The sequence below is a fragment of the Vidua chalybeata genome, chromosome 17 (genome assembly GCF_026979565.1).
Source record: "Vidua chalybeata isolate OUT-0048 chromosome 17, bVidCha1 merged haplotype, whole genome shotgun sequence".
NCBI lineage: Eukaryota > Metazoa > Chordata > Aves > Passeriformes > Viduidae > Vidua > Vidua chalybeata.
This window is the reverse complement of record NC_071546.1, coordinates 6732053-6748425: the sequence shown is the minus strand read 5'-3', so window position 1 is coordinate 6748425 and position 16373 is coordinate 6732053. Positions and strand designations below refer to the sequence as shown.

The 16373-nt window shown below is 42.0% G+C and overlaps 1 protein-coding gene across 1 annotated transcript; it reads right to left on the bottom strand.

Moving 5' to 3' along the window:
- Nucleotides 1–1427: 1427 nt before the first annotated feature.
- On the bottom strand, nt 1428–12318 carry LOC128796663 (protein-glutamine gamma-glutamyltransferase 6-like). Its single transcript, XM_053958555.1, has 12 exons — nt 12126–12318; nt 11543–11782; nt 10908–11026; nt 9565–9693; nt 8152–8329; nt 7212–7347; nt 6726–6829; nt 5703–5945; nt 4827–5153; nt 3684–3841; nt 1886–2019; nt 1428–1581 (listed from the first exon to the last, which is right to left on the bottom strand). The coding sequence occupies exons 1-12, from the start codon at nt 12316–12318 to the stop codon at nt 1428–1430; spliced, it is 2115 nt and encodes a 704-aa protein (XP_053814530.1).
- Nucleotides 12319–16373: the final 4055 nt, after the last annotated feature.

The following is a 16373-nucleotide window of genomic DNA, read 5'->3' as shown; positions in this document are numbered from 1 at the left end:
TGTGTGCATGTGTCCTTTTCAACCTTCATTCCAGTCTCTCTGGGCTGACTAGTTTTACCAAGCTTCCACATCCACTCTAAGTATATGTGTGGGTGACAAAATATTGTAATTAATGTAATAAAATGGGATTTTACATGTTTTGAAGATTTCGTTGGCTTTAAATCAAAGAAATATTTAAATGAGTCCTCAGTTTAATCTGTGTCACAGGGTCAGTTTGTGTGCATGGGACATTCTGGGGAAATGTCCTGCATTCCTGGACAGTACTGACTGGCAGGAGGAAAAAGTCCAATTGTCTCTTCGGAGCATTCAGATCTTTGCTATATTGGCTTGTTAACTTTGCAAGGAGTGATTGGACACATTAGGGATTTAGCTATGGGTGGCACAATGCCTCCCTCATGAATGATGATCTGCTTTAAGCAGCTTTGTGGTATGAGGAAGAGTGACTGTTAATTGTGAGTTTTTGTACATCTTTCTGATGTCCTTTTCCTACTTTTCTACTTTTTGTGGCTTCTCATTTTTCCAGTCATAAGAAGAGAGTTCTGTTGTATCGCTGCCATATCTTATTGCTGTATTTTCATTCTAGCAATAAGATTAAATGATAAATTCAATTCTAGAATTTAATTATGTCAGCTACTTGGATAGCACTTTGGCTAGTACTGAATAAAACGTATTTAGTGGATGTAAGCCTGGAGAAGTGAAGGTTTCAGGGACACCTTATAATTCCTTCCAGTGCTTAAAAGGAGCTTAGAAGGAGGCTGGAGAGGGACTTCTCACAAGGGTATAGGGGGATTGGACATGAGGGACTGGCCTTAAGCTGGAGGAGGGTAGGTTTAGATTGGATATTAGGAAGAAATTCTTCCCTGGGAGGGTGGTGTGGGCCTGGCACAGGTTGCCCAGAGAAGCTGTGGCTGCCCCATCCTTGGAAGTGTCCAAGGCCAGGTTGGATGGGGCTCTGAGCAGCCTGGGACAGTGGAAGGTGTCCCTGCCCACGGCAGGCAGCTGAAACAAGATGAGCTCTAAGACTCCTTCCAACTCAAACCATTTTATTATTCTGTGATAATTAAATTGCATTCCATGAAGCTTATAAAACCAGTGATTTTAAATTACGTTCCTTGGAAATCCAGCTGTTATTGCTACAGGCTCTCATGCTGGAAACCATCACACTTGATCCTCTCCTTCAAGTTTAATTATATAATGATTCCCACTAGTAATTGTATGTGTGAAGGCCCATAAAACAGGCTAGAGAATGAGAAAGGTGACACTGTCTTTGCAGTATATTCTCTGGTACCTTTTTATTAGTTTCCGTTCATATTACATCACTTTATTTTTGCTGAGTAATCTGCATTTCTGTGCTTCCAGTCATAAGAGTGCATGAACACTGCACCAGCCTCATAAACAGGCAAAACTGAACTGTTGTACAGGTTATATCACTGAGCAGGAGCCACCTGAAGCATCACAAATCCCTTAATGTCTGAAAAGTGGGTGCAAACCAAGTCCACCTGAAGCTGCCTGGTGCCACTCCTGTAGGGAATGATTTCAAATTCCACTGTTGAAGTCTCCATGGGGGCCATTCTTTCCACACTAAAAGAGAGAATGCATTTGTAAGTTAAAGCAGCCAAAAATTTCTTGCTATGTATTCTTCTGAGTACCCAAATTTAAGACTGTATGCCATCTCTCCACTCCCTGAGCATTCCGTAATTCAAATCTTGGCAAAAGCGGTGCAAAAAACTCCATCTGCTGTATGGAGAGTACTGACATGGTGGCATTTTGTCCAGGGCTGGTGCAGATGAAAGTCATGAGTTTGACAGACTCATTTAAAAATACCCACTGGTACCCCAGATTTCCCACCAAATGAACAAGTGACCAACCAGAAGTGTTTACGTACTGCATTCGGAGTTGCTCTTTGAGCAGGCCACTGCCTTCAGCTCTCAGGACACAGTCTGTCACCTCCTCAGACAGAGGGTTGGTAAATGTGACCTCCACATTGACAGGCTTGTGTACCACAGCTGGACCAAGGACCTACAGAGAGAAAACATTCTGCTCAGCCACAGCATCAGTCTCATGTCTCCATAATGCTTTGCTCCTTTCATTCCCGTTGCAAACCACTTGCCCTCTTAGGGTCACCTGGGCAGGAAGGAGCCACTAACAGTTTGGGACAACAGAGTTCAGCCTTGAATGAGCCATCCAGTGTGGCTAAGAATCAGCAAACTGCTGTAGAATCCACCATTTAGTCCCTTTTATAACTAGGTCAGTGCAAGGTTTCATGTATAACATGATACTCATCAGAGTGAGAACAGAATGAGAATACAAGTATTGGCATATATGGTGAACTACTGGAGGCACCTTAAATTAGCTTTAACTAGGCTAAATGAAAGGTTTGGGATTGGAGAACATGGGACGTGTGAGACAGAGGTGAATTGTGGTGTCTCAGGGAAAAGAATGCAAATTAGCAAATAAACATATTCATTACCTTATTTTGGCTGAGATAATGTGGAATTGGTATATCTGGTATATATTTGTAAATAATTTAATATTAGGTAACATGATTGAGAGGTCCATCAGCCCAATTGCATTTCTCTATTACTGTCTCCATGTTTATAGGGAAGTTTCAATCACAGAAACATAAATGCTTCTTAAAACTTAATCATTGAATTGAAGTAATTTAATCCAGGTGCCTGCCTTACATAAACTGGCTCTGTTATTTGCATGGCACAACACAGAGATTTTGGAAAAAGTCTCACTAGAACTTGGTATTCAGAAATTGCCAGACCTGCAAAAAACCACACTTTTTACTCCTGTGTGTGACCTTGCTTTTCTTGTGTGCTACTGACAGAGTGGGTTGGGACAACTAATCTAGTCTGGAGGCCTTGAAAGACTCTGCACATTACCATATTCCCTCTATGTTATTTACAGTAAGATGAGCAGATAGCATTTGATCCCATGAATTATGCAGCATTTAAATCTGCTGTCCAAAACCAGTTCAGCTCGTTTATGTGGATGTGATGGGCCATGCAAAGCCAGGACTGTCCCTGGGCAAACATAGTGCAGGATCTTTCCTGTAGGCTAAGAACCACTTTTTATTCATTGTACAACATTTGTCAAAAGTCAGTTAAAAGTGGAAAGAAGAGAAAGCCTCCAGTTCTAATTAATCACTTGGGAAGTGTTGCAGAAGGTGAAAAGTGACACTTAGCATGATACAGTTAAAGAACTTTCTTTGAATATTGGTAATAAAGAGACTCACAGCCCCAGGCATTATCAGCTGGTCAATGAAGGTGTCTTTGGTAAAAACCAGTCTTCCTAAATAAACTGGAATATATTGATCATACTTTTCTAACAAAAGGGGAGGTCTAAATATGGATGAGATTTCTTTGTCTGTATTCTGCCTGTCCATCCTTAGGTAAACTTACCTTGTAACTGTAACACTGAGAACTTTATCAGTGCCACATTAACAAGCACTGGCAAGAATATCCCAGCACAGCTCTGCCATTGAAAGATTTTCCTTTTTTAAGTGTATTTCATTTCATTTGTATCATATGGCCTATTACTACAGCAACAAGATCCAATCACCCTCAGACATGATTTCACTTCCCACACTCCTTCCCATGAGAAATAGGTGGAGTAGGAATTCCAGTTGCTGCTTCTCAGCACATCTCTCAAGGGTCACAGAGGTGACTATCTTTTACCTTGATGGTGAGAAAAGGATCCTGGAGTACAATATCCTTCTCAACTAGAAGTGAGGCTCCCCGTTTGATCTGGCACACAGCAGTCACTAGGATCTTCCTGTCATCCACCAGAGAGTTTTTGTACTGGGAGTAGGAGATCTTGAAAGAAATCTCTTTCACTATAATGCAAACAGAAACAAAATTTCCCCCTCTTCTTTTTTCTGAGTATCAGCTATCTGTAAGATACCTGTGTTTTAAGGAGTAATACTCTTATCACCCTGGGGCTGCACATTTGTGAGTGTTGACACCAACAGACAGGAATGATGCTCATGGGTGACTTCTACTTACATTTACATAAAGCACTAAATGATCAGGTATAGTTTGGTACCTGGACAGATCTGAGGTTGGATGTATGTGGCAATACCTGCTGCTGTTTTTTTCATTTATCTGAAGCTGGGATTTATTGTTCCTTCCTTGCAAAGAGGGCAGAGGTCAGAAGGTGGGTTGGTTTAATGCCCTTGCAGATGCAGCTGTTCAGCCTCTGCCTTGCACAATCAGAGTTTCTGTGCCAGTGAGGAAGGCAATGGAACTCAGTATAGTGAGAAAAAGACTTCTACTTCTGGAACTGTGGAATGAGTTCTAACGTTTTATGTATTAGCTTGAGAGGGTAGTTCTGTTCATCTGTGCTGCCTCTCCCTTTTCAGCACTGTCCCTCTAAAAGCAGGGCAGAGACCACTCTCTGCAGGTGGCACAGCTCTTCCTGCAGTTGGTGGTTGCTGTCGTGCTGCTGTGAAAGTTGTAGGCTTGTCTTTCCCCCTTTAATCTGTCTTTTGCTTCGCTTATGAGGAACCAGCAGCTCACTAATCTCCAGTCTATGTCTCTTAGTTGTTCTCTGTTAGCAAAAAAGGTCATAATGTAGCACCAACAGTAGCTGTGCTGGGTTAGACAAAAGGTCACCCTGCTCAGTCTCCTTTTTGTCAGTGCCTGAAAGCAAATGCTTAAGACAGGGAAAATATGTGTGTTTCTTTTCCCCTGAATAGCCTTGACTTCCAACTGTTTGCAGGTCATACACTTCATGAGCCATTCTTTATTTTCATGTGATCTGACCACAACCCAAAACTACGTCTTGTCCAGTAATAAAAGCTGTAATAAAATTAAAATTACCTTCTTCAGATCCAAGTTTAACAGACCTATGCAACTGCAAAATCTCTGCCTTGGGTTTTCTGGTGTAAAGAATGGCTGAAGCCTTCAGTTTAACCTTTATGGTCTTAAAATCTGAGATCAAGTTTCTGAGTGTCAAGGTAAGGAGGATGTCCTGGCCAACCACAGGAGGTGCATCAAGGAGCAGCTTCCCCGAGATGCTGGGGGTTTGAGTGGGCTGTGCCCTTGAGAATCGTCTTCTGGGTCTTGGAATTTTGCTTCTTTTCCCAGGTCTTCTCACACCAAGCAGCTTCAGTGCTTTCTTGTACACCTGCCTTTCTTTCAAGGATCCTGCATTGGAAGATACCATGCTCAGAGATCTCATGTAGGTACTGGGTATAGTGCAGTGGAGCCATGGCTGATCTCAGACATTTAGGGAAGCTGAGAACGGCAAAGATACTCAAGAGGAGAAAGTGAGGTCTAACTCTAATGTGAATTTTGGCACAAAAGCAAATGAATGTACATGGCCATGAAGGCTGGAAAGTAAAACCTGCCCATCAGCTCCAGGTAGTTGTTCATGGGCACCTCTTAGAAGCTGTGGGCAGTAGAAAGATAATTCTGGGAGATTCAGTTCTACCCATAAGGTGGGGCAGTTGCCATCTCCTCTGAAACTGAGAAGGGTGAAAAAAACCTTTTGCAGAAATTCTCCCAAAACACCTTTCCAGAATGGCTGGAGAATTGAAATGAATCAATATCAACAGATAAGGAGCCTAAGACTTTGAAGATTCACAATTACTTGGCTCTAGATGTAAAGAAATTGTCAATACTCAGTCCAACAAAGACCTTAATTCTTTTCACATCTGATCATCAGTGGCAAAACTATTGTAGTAAAGAATTTACCTTCTGGATATTTGTAATTAGCAGTGACATCCACGCGGGAGTTGCTGCCCACTGCTTTGGTGCTGATAAATTTTCCAATCTTCCTGGTATCAGAATAAATTCTCTCTTTTCTTTTCTTGCTATAGCGAATCCAAGTAACACAGTCAGCATTCACTGCTGCAAACACAAATGGGCTGTCGTAATCCAGGTTCACATCCCCTTCCTTAATGGCTCTGGTGGAGGCAGGACCACACTGATAGATGCCTGTGTTAGAGAGGGAGAAGTTGAACAACATAAATCCTCATGCTGACAGCAAGAGGGAGAGGCAGCCACTCCAAAGACACATTTGGGAGAAGTAAAACAACATAAATCCTCATGCTGACAGCAAGAGGGAGAGGCAGACACTCCAAAGACACATTTGGGTCAAGTACAGTGTTTTTATGTCTGTGTAATGTGGTAACAGCATGCCCAGAGATTCCACATGCACTTTGTATCAGAAGGTGGGGCTGCAGAGGGGGCTGGTAGGGAGAGCTAAAACTTCTGGTGATGTGTGCCATGAGAAATGTTCTCACCCACCAAAGGCTGCAAGGCTGCATGCAAAGCTGTCAGGTGAAAGGAGAGGAGTCAGAAGTACAGTCAAACCTAAGAGATGGGAATCAACAGTGCTGGGTGTGCATTGAGAAGAACCAGGAAACTGAATTTGTTAAACCTGGTAGTGAAGAATGGGACTTTGTGATGTGAGGAGCTAAAACAAGCAAGGGTGAACATAAGATGTGCTGGCTTTTGTGGAGGCAGAGAATTGAAATTTAAAAAGAAATAATTGTTATGCTGGTCAGCAATCCAGAGGCTGACAGAAAAGCTCCTTACTGGAGATTGATGTGGGTATCACTTTTCTTGTGCACCTGAATTAATGCTACATCTACAGGGAATATATAGAAGAGAATTGTCCTGAAATTTTTGGTAATTTCAAATTTCAATTTTTTACTCCTGGTAATCTTTAGGAGCAATACTATCTATAGGTTTTTATATTTACAACTGTGTTACCTTTGCTTTTTTCCTGGGGCGTTGCATCCAGAACCTGCCATCCATCATAAAAAGAGCCGAGGTCTCTTCTAATGAACCAGCTTTCATTCCAGACATGGAAATTCCTGCAAGGGAGGTAGAATGTAGAATATCAGATTTGTACAATGCAAGAAATAATCCTAATTGAGTGAATGAAAACTGTGGAGAGAGCAGCTGCTGTACTCCTTACATGAGTACCTCCTTCCCCTTTTTTTTTGCCAGATTTTTGTGTTACACCTCTGAGAAATGTTGGGATGTTATGAAAAAGAAATATTAAACGGAAAATACTTCTATTCAGAGTCAATAATTCAATATTGGACAATCCTGAACAAAAAGCCAAAGGTCTGGAGTGGAGTTTTATATCACTGGGAGCATGAGGTTGGGGTGGTTTTTCAGGAGCATGATTCCAGATATTTTAATTAGGGGGGAATATAGTGGAAGAAATATTAAAGAGATATGTATATTTACCACACACTGTCTTCACTCAAGTGCAGGTTGTTTCCAGACACATCAATGTACTTATCAATACTCAGATTTAGGTTCTTGTCATGGGCAGAGTTGAAGTTTGTAATAACACGAGTAGGTATTCCCAAGCATCTCAGTACTGCAATATAGAATACCATAAAAGCTCTGTAAACCTATTTTGCAGACACATAGAAAGTTTTTTTCTTGGTCACACAGTTTAGTGTATGTTTTCAGTGGTGAAACAAACCCTCAGAAATTTCCCTCCAGCTATAATGCAAGTCACAGTCATTGTGCAAAATTGCTTAAAAGACACTTCCACTGACATGACAATCTTAGCTGTCATGTCCTTTTTAATAAGAGTTTGGTTCACCCATTTATTTTAATCTTTGATTCTTCATCCTCTTCTCTTTCCCATTTTCCCTCTGTTTGTTCCTTGTTTCTTGAGAGATAGACCTCTCAATTTTCCTTTGTATTTTCCCCAAAGAGGTTCTTATGTCTCAGAGCAGCTCTGACTGGATACTGCTAGGATGAAATGATTTTCCTGACTTGCAGATCCCTTTACAGGTCTTCAGAATTGTGACTTACTCTTGTGTCCCCAGCAGGTAAGATACAGCAGTAGAAAACTGGCAGTGTGAGAAGAAGAGAGTACTGGTTTTCTTTGAATCCTAGCTTTGAAACAGGAAACCTTGCTCTTTTCACCAGCCCAGCCTGGAAAACGCCTTTGGTTTTTGTTTACTCGCAAAGCTTTGTGTTTACTCACAAAGCTGGCATGCATTATTTCCACCTGAAAACTGAAGGATTAACCCTTCACACATGGAGAGCAGAGGCTCCTCACTCTCCCTGTCGAAGTCGAAACAGCTTGAACAGAATTGTCACAAAGTTCAGCCTGCAGAACTCGTGGTGAGCTGCCTCTGTGGTGTCATTCCCACCTCTCCCAGTGTACCTGTGCACGTGACTCCTGCAAACACCCAGCACTGGCCGTAGCGGACGGGTCTGTACCTGGCCCGGTACCACCGCCGCAGGATGGTCACGCTCCCGCTCCAGCGCAGGGGGTTTGTTCCTGAGCGGAACTTCCCACTCCACTTCCCTTCCACTACTCCCTTCTCATCGTTGCTGTTAACCTGAAAGAGTCCTTCTCATGAGAGAATTAAAGTATTTACAGGAAAAGAGAGAGAGGGAAATAGTTAGAAGTGACCCTGTGCGGGTAGCACTGTTCCTGTTGATGGGGTGGCGGGACAGAATATTTGAATTTTAGATAAATTTGGTCTGCTCAAAGGCTACAACTGGACCAAACCCAGACCAGATTGTAGAATCTGGTGATTCAGAACTGCCTTGTTTTCAGTACAAGTGGTCCCAAATGTACTGACTGACACCTGTTTATGTTTTCTCTGTTTCATGCGTTGATCTCACCTCCTTGTATGTCATTACTCTGCTAGACTGTGCATTCATGCTGCCTCACATTCTCAAGTGATTTATGGAAGCCTTGAGAAATCCTTCTTTTCTCTGAATGTGCATTCGTTGCATATGTGCAGATAGTACTTACAGCTTGCCCAGACTTGTTAGATGTGGTTGCATATATTTGTACACATCTATTGTAGAGCCCTGTTTAAGTATCAAGTGTAGTGGTACAGGATACAGTAAGTTATTTTTAATATTTTTTCCTTAATTATTTGTAGTTATAGTAATTTTGTACATCTGAGTAGAGTTATTTACTTTATGTTGAAGCTGAGAATGCCTAAAGTGAGTGCTGTCCAAAAGGCTGAAAAACATTAGTTATAAAGGAGGAATCTGATAAGAAATGTGGTGAGGCATATATTATTTATAAAACAGAAAACTTTTCAACTGCCTAGTTGTGCATTTATGTGTTTGTGAGGATAGGTGTGTGCTGAGGAGTTGTAACTATTTGTTGCAGGAAATGCTAAAAACCTCACTGAACAAATATCCCTTAAGTAAAGAATGCTAAATTCAGACATAAAATGCAGCTGAACCAGCACCGGTTTTCCAAAATATTTTGTGCTTCTTTTGGTGTTTGAAGTGATTTCAGAATAGACAAATAGTTCACAAGTGATTTCAGAATAGACAAAGGCTTTCCAAATTACTGAAAAGATCTAATGGACTGAAAATCTGTCAGGAAAATACATGTGAGGTTCAATGTTCCTAGAAGTTCTTGGAAACATTCCTTCAGTCGTCAGCAAACTTTTGGGAAGAAGAATCAATCTCCATTTTACCTATTTTGTAGCTATTTTGTTGCTTGGCTACGCCTGTAAAACATGGAGGAATTCACGCTGAAGTGTGAGTGTGGGCTGGGGTTTTGTTGGTAGGTGCATTTCCAGCTGTGAGTGCTGGATCACTTTACCATGGCACTGATAACCCTGCTGACATAGACAGGGCTGTTCCGCTTGGAGACATCCACTGCTGGGTCCTCACGGTGGTTCAGGCTCCGGTCCAGAACAGCCAGAGAGATATCAAGGATGTCTTCTTCAAACTGGAATCAAAACAAGCCATATATTAAGGCTGATTTCATAAGAAAACCTAAAGATAAACTCCCCACCTAGTTTCCTTCTCCAAGCATGGGAGGAAGGTGTTGGAAATAGAGGAGTTTTCTGTACTGTTGAAGAAAACTGGGCCAAGAAGAAAACCATTAAGCTTCCAACTCTCCATAGTATTTTAAAGATGTCTCTGAGCACAGTTTGAGGCTGTGGCCACTGTCATTCACAAGGACATTACGTGGCCTGGTGGCAAAGACAAGACCACTGTGGGTTGGGCTCAGCAGGGGTCACACCCTCCCACATCCTGCCGTGCCCCTTCAGGCGCCTGTCTGTTATGAAAGCTTTACTCTCATGGGCTGCCTCCACCTCTTATCGGGTGATCTGAACTGAAAGAAACCCACAAAAATAATTATTGTGGATTAGGGTCACCAAGACACTGCTTGGGCCCAGAGAATGGCCCAGTGCTTGGCTGGATGGATGTGGCCAGGCAAGGATGGCCCTTGACCTCTGAGACAGAAAGGAACTCTGGCCTTGTTTCATTTATCGGTGTAAAAGCAGCCACGGGATCAGGAGGATCAATAGAAATGCTGTCTGCAAATGCTGGTGCACCTGGAGGGCACAAAGTGGCCAGGGATGGTTCTGGCTGGCACGGGCAGTTGCAGGATGGCTGGGTGGCTGGAGATGGGCTGTAGTTCTGACTGTGCTTGCAGTGGTTACACTTGGAGGGCTAAACTGCTTTTCAAAAATTCCAACACGAGTTGTTTCAGTTGAGTACATTTGGGGAATCCTTTTAGTGTCTTCTGCCCCATTACTGAACAGATTGCATAAATATTTACATGCACTGGCTTTGCAGTACCCAGAGGCTTTCTTTGCTCTCTACAAGGGTCAAAAAAAAAAAAAAAAAAACAAAAAAAACCAAAAAAAAAAAAACCACCACCAAGTACAGTGTTACCAGTTTATGTAACAGGCAGAAGAAAACTAAAATTATACTTTGTTTCTTTTATTTCTGTATGAGCACATGCCATACAGGGGAAATGATCCTGATGCTGCTCTCTGTAGTGTAATGATAAATGAGATACATATTTGCAAGAAAATCTGAAGTGAGGAATATTGAATTCTTATACTATGAGAGAATGATCTTTTTCTCCTCAAGACCCCATTTATCCACTACTCTTATTTTGAAAGTTCTGGAAGAGGTGATGCTGTTTACCTGTCCATAGTTCCAAGCTTCTTCTTGAATATCTTTCTCCACTCCCTGAAATATGATTCCACTGTCGTTCAGGACATACTCCTGCCGCTCCTTTTCATTAGCCATGTAGACATCATCATCTACAAGCAGAACGAGACATGATGGCTGGAAGGAAATTGCTTTGCTCTAACTGAACATCTCAAATAGAGGGCAGTTCTAGGGATCAGGTGAGACTGCCCATGTATCCAGGCTTAGGACTCCCTGCTACACCTCTGTAGCCATTTAGAGACTGAGTAAAATAAGCATGAAATTCCTTTCAGGGGAACTGACTGTGTTCCTGTCCCTTCAGTAAGCACAGTATGTATCTTACTGGTACATGTTACTTGTTTTACAACTGAATGCAAAAATCAGAGGAAAAAAAAATCTAGAATGAATATTTGGAATATTTACTGCCTTTGATTTCTTATCCTACAAGCAAGAGTCTGGGTCTTTGATGCCTTGCAACACTGAAGAAGGGACAAAAGCCTGATCCTTGATGTTAAGCAAAAGACCAACTTTCTGTAGCTGTGACTGTCGGGTACAGACTTTACTGTGACACCCAGGTCTCCTGGCTGAGACAATGAGTTATTTGAAGGAGGTGATACATCAGAGCATACCTGGACACCAGGGATTGAAGAGCAGCACAAACTGCCCCAGGACTTTGGAAGAGACCTTGTTCCCAGCAAGGACCTGGAGTTGGAGTTTGTATCGTCCGATGACGGCATCGGCTGGGCTGAGGATGGTGAAGTTCAGGCAGCGAGGCTCACTGGGCTCTTGGGTTGCACTCCAGCCACTGGCACCCTCCTCAGAAAGGGTAAATATGGCCTTGGTCTGCTGGGATTCTGCTGGAGATGGTCCTGCCAGAGGGAATGGATGAACTGGGGATGGTGGTTTGTGAGAGGTAGGGGTGAATTGTGTTATGAGGATAGCATGCAGTGTTGCGGGGATGTCCTTAGGAGCAGAGATAGAGCCTTGGTTTTGAAATGAGGATGGCTCCTGCCTCCCTTTGAATTATTAACTGTCTCTTGCCTTAAGAGACAAACTTTAACATTGGAACTCCTGAGCCTAAAAGGACAAGGACTCCTGAGTGAAACAGGACAAATCTTAATGTTTCAAGGATGTGCCATGTAGACCTGTAAGGCACAAGTATTTTGGAGCTGGAATAACCTGGGTATGAGGTGACTGCCATGGGGAGATTACCTGTGCTTGCAATAAAGGTGAGGTTGTCCCAAGATTGTGCTGTTGTTTTGAGGTTCAGAGAGATGTTGAAGGGCTGTCCTCTCCTCAAGATGAGTTCTGTGCTGCTGTAATCAGAGGTGTGGTGTGCAGCTTTATTTAGTTTGGATTGCCAGTTGACTTTTCCTATTTTTAGGGCTAGAAAGACACAAGACATGCTAATTAAAAACATTTTCCTTCAGACTTGCACACCTTTTCATTGTGTCCAATGTACTAATTTTATTATATTTATATATAGCTGGCATTATGTGCTATAGGAACAAAGGAAAATCCATTGTTATTAAAAACTGAAAAAAGGCCAGGGAGTTAGACAAACAGCTGAAAGATGAACCCTTTTCTGTAAGGTTCTTTCAGAAAGAGAAAAAACATTCCAAAATCCAAAATTCAGAGAATTCATCTTTGATTTAAACAAAAAATCAAAATCTTCTGTATTTAGATAAGACTTTGTTAAAGTCTGAAGAGACCGTTCTATTCCTCATGTTCCTGCTCTTTTTCTGTGGTCATATCTAGTTCCCATAATGTTTTACAGATTTACAGAAAGAAGTATTAAAACTCTCATCAGGAGATGCAAGGCTGATTCTGGAAACACTGCCTGACAAATGATGGCTAGGAGGTTGGTATCTTCAGTATGGAACTTGCTTGTTATCTTCTCATGTATCTTGTATCTAAATTAATTTACAGTCTTGTAGCTGGAAGCTGGTTGTTATTTCACACTCTGTTGGAAAAAGATTACAAGCAGAGGAGTGGCATATCTCGAGGCAGTGCTATGGGTTGCTGTATTGTATCATGATAGGTTGCCCAATGTTGAAAATGGGACACTGAAGCTCAGATTACAAAAGCTTCAAGCTTTCTTTTTCCTTGATAAATTAAAAAATTCCCACAACAACAAACAAGAACATAGCAGGAAAATGCAGATTCCCCCTATGAAAACAGGTGTTTGGAAAGTGCCTTTCCCAGTATGATATTCCAGAGGAGTTTCAGGTGAAGAAAACCACCTGCTCTGACTAGAGCTTGTTAACCCTGTGCAGAATAATGGTGCTGTAAGCAACATTTCCATCATTTCACTGAACCAAGAAAGGGGCTCATGTCTGAGAGAATCCATAGGATTCTACTGTAATAATAGGGTGCGATTTCAGTTTTTCTGCTGTGTTTGCAGCATGGAGTTATAGTCTATGAAGGCTTGATAAGGTGTAATTGTCCTCATTTTTCAGCTTTTTGGAAGAAATTTGCATTTCCAAGGCATAGTCCAGGCAGTAAAGGCCTGGAGCAAGTGACTTTCCTGTAGTCTGTGTGCATAAGCGTGTGTGAGTGTTTTGAGTTAAGGGTCTTGCTTCAGATGTGTCACCTGGAGACAAAAATTCCATTGGCAGGAGCGTGATGTTTGAGTCACATGGTGTGAAATGCCTGGAAAGCATGTTGCTTGCATCATCACTTCATTTTCCTGCCCTAAACATGTTTAATTGAACGGGACCTATGGAAAGCATCATTCCTAATATCAAGTCCTCTAATTTAAGGGTGACTTAGAAGGCGTTTCTGAAGGGCACTTGGGAGTCAGGGTTTGAAAAGGAGTCAGTTTGCCTTGCTGCACTTTATCCATGTGTATCCCGAATGCTCTGCAGGGCAGGGAGCACCACGTGTTGAGCTGTGCAGGGATGCAGGAAACTGAGAGCATTTTGCACATTTGTAAATAAAAATGTCACGCATAGAGGATTTAATGGCAACCCATGATATTAGTAAGGCTCTGATGTTAAAGGACCTAAACAGTGCTGCTAAAGACTGTCAGAGTGGAATGTCACAGGCAAGGACAAGATGTCCATCAGAGGAAGAGGGGAAGTGAGCAGAAGCAGGAAAGATAAAGAAGGCAGTGGCTAGCATGGGTTTGCTCTAACAATTTACTACATCAATACTTTGATTTGCCTTGTGAAGTTCATGGCTACACAGGCATTTCCAGAGAATATGTGCAGGAGATCAGAAAGAAAAGTTCCATATCTGTGGCAAGAGCACAGTAAAGCTTGATGCCAGTCTTTTGTCCGCGTGAATCTCAAATTTATCCTTGTTTTGATCTCCCCAGTTTCAATTTCAATCTTATAATTTCTTTTTCTTCTTTCAGTGCCTGTGAGGAAACCTTATTTTCTGTAATTCTGTCAGTGTACAATTGGCCAAAAATTTGTTTGTGTGTCCGTCCTGTAATGGACAGACTTTGGTTTGGGAGCATGCTCAGAAGGAACAGCCTGGTGGTCACTGCTGAAGATGCTGATCATGGTGGACACAGAATTCTCTTTGCCTTTGACTGAAATCTGAAGCTCTAACAGGGAAACATGTTTAGGCTAAACTGTAGAGTCTCTGTGTGAGAATTCCATGGTGCATGTGTCTAACTCGAGATCTTTACAGTCAGCATGAGAGTGAGCACAGCGAGTGCAATCCCAGACAGACAAGCAGCACCTGGCTGGCAGAGCCCCTCTTGGGAGCCCAAGTGACCTGGCTGAGGCCAGACTCCATTTGATCTTACAGCCTGGGGTTTCCATGCAGCAGTTTGATGCCCCAATCACTAGCCAATACTTAATTAGGTGTCTGCAAAAGCACTGAATAGAGCAGTTAATTGATATGATTGAAAAATATTTTCTTCCTCTACTTTTCTGTGTTACTGGAAAAAAATGGTTCAAGACCCATGATAATAGAAGAAAAAAGAAAATCAGTTCTAGTAGAAAAACCAACAAATACAACCTAAAAAAAGCAAAGTTCCTGAGAGAGCAGCTAGATGTAATTTATCTTGTTTTCTCAGCAAATATTGCTCATCTGGATTGGAAGAGGGATGTCTGGAGCCATCAGGCTGGATGAACTTACCTGCCATAAGGATTCTTTCTTCTTTTCCACACTCGTGCGTAGCTCAGGTTATGGTTACAAAAGTGTGCAAGAACATTCTAAATCCTCTTCCACCAGCAGCAGTAATGAAAGGCTCAGGACTGGACTTGGCTACATAGGCTGGAGTTTATACAAGCTGGGTGTGACCTGTGGTTGGTAGCTACTGTTTTTGTAGTGATATCCTACGTGAGCATCCACTGATGACTGCTTTAATTGCACAGTCTTGAATCCAATTATCCTTATGTAAAACTGGTGAATGACTGAGGAAAGATGATAATCAGTATTCTGGCATTTTACAGAGAAAAGTGTCCAAAATTGGGTCTAATGAAGGAAATATTACCTTAAGTAGACAAAAGCAACTTAATTTTAGATGCTTTGGTTTGTGTAAGTTTAGGTTTTTGGGGACTGTATGTAGAGAGGGCAAGTGTAGACTAACATACCTGGTATGGTACAGCACAGCTGTGTGGGACAAGGAGTAATCCAAGTAGATTTATAGTAATTAGTGTTCCTGCCAGTAGGTTTTTCCCCCCATTTTTTCTTTTTTTCAAAGACATCTATCTGAAGATCTTCCACATAACTGCATATAATTCGTTATGTTTTTGCCACAACATTATTGTAATAATGCTTCCTTCTCATTACCTGTTTCTGACATGATTACCTATAATCTGCATTTCTTCTGTAAGGAGCACTCCCCTTCCCAGGGAGGGGGCACTGGGGGGATCACCAGCTGTGACTGGGGACTTGTGTTAAGTAAAGAGAAGTGTTTAATGGCTGCCTCTGCTTCTAATAATTTTTCTTTGTAGTCTGGTGTTCATCATACATGCACATCGTTTCTCTGTAGCTGTTTGGCATGGCAAGGTTGGTTGGGCCCTGGAGGAAGCTGCAGAGCTGCTCTTCTGGTGTGAGCCCTGCCCACTGTAATTACAGGCACTCTGCTCCTGCAGCTCCCTCCTGCCCTCTCCACCCTCATCCTGTGTGACAGCTTACCTGAAAACATGCCCTGCCAATTTGTCCCAAGAGTAGGTTGCAGACTGCTCTGGACTTCCAGTGCACTGTAATGAGGAGCAAGGGGTGTCAGGAGAAGGGATGATCTCTTATTTTACTCACCTCTACATTCTGCCTTGTGTCTTTTCTTCAGTTCTGTTTGTTGTTTTGTTTCCACTTTTATATCAAGAATGCTGGGAACCAAAAAGGCAAATTAATGGCCTGCAGTTAAAATACATTTTTAAAAAAGGGAATCTAATGGAGCTTTTAATGGGTTTTTTGTGTGTGTTGGTTTTTTTTTTTTTTTTTTTTTTTTGTAAAAATCTGTGATTATATCTGGATCCCTCAGACTCTGAAATATGCTCA

What these genes read in the sequence shown, in the direction of transcription:
- LOC128796663 (XM_053958555.1), bottom strand. Translation starts at nt 12,318, where the DNA reads ATGTCTTGTGTCTTTCTAGCCCTAAAAATAGGAAAAGTCAACTGGCAA. An exon ending in TAATTACAAATATCCAGAAG is followed by an intron (nt 5,154 to 5,702) that starts GTAAATTCTTTA and finishes CTTCCAATGCAG; the next exon opens with GATCCTTGAAAGAAAGGCAG. An exon ending in ATCCTTTTCTCACCATCAAG is followed by an intron (nt 2,020 to 3,683) that starts GTAAAAGATAGT and finishes TTCTCTCTGTAG; the next exon opens with GTCCTTGGTCCAGCTGTGGT.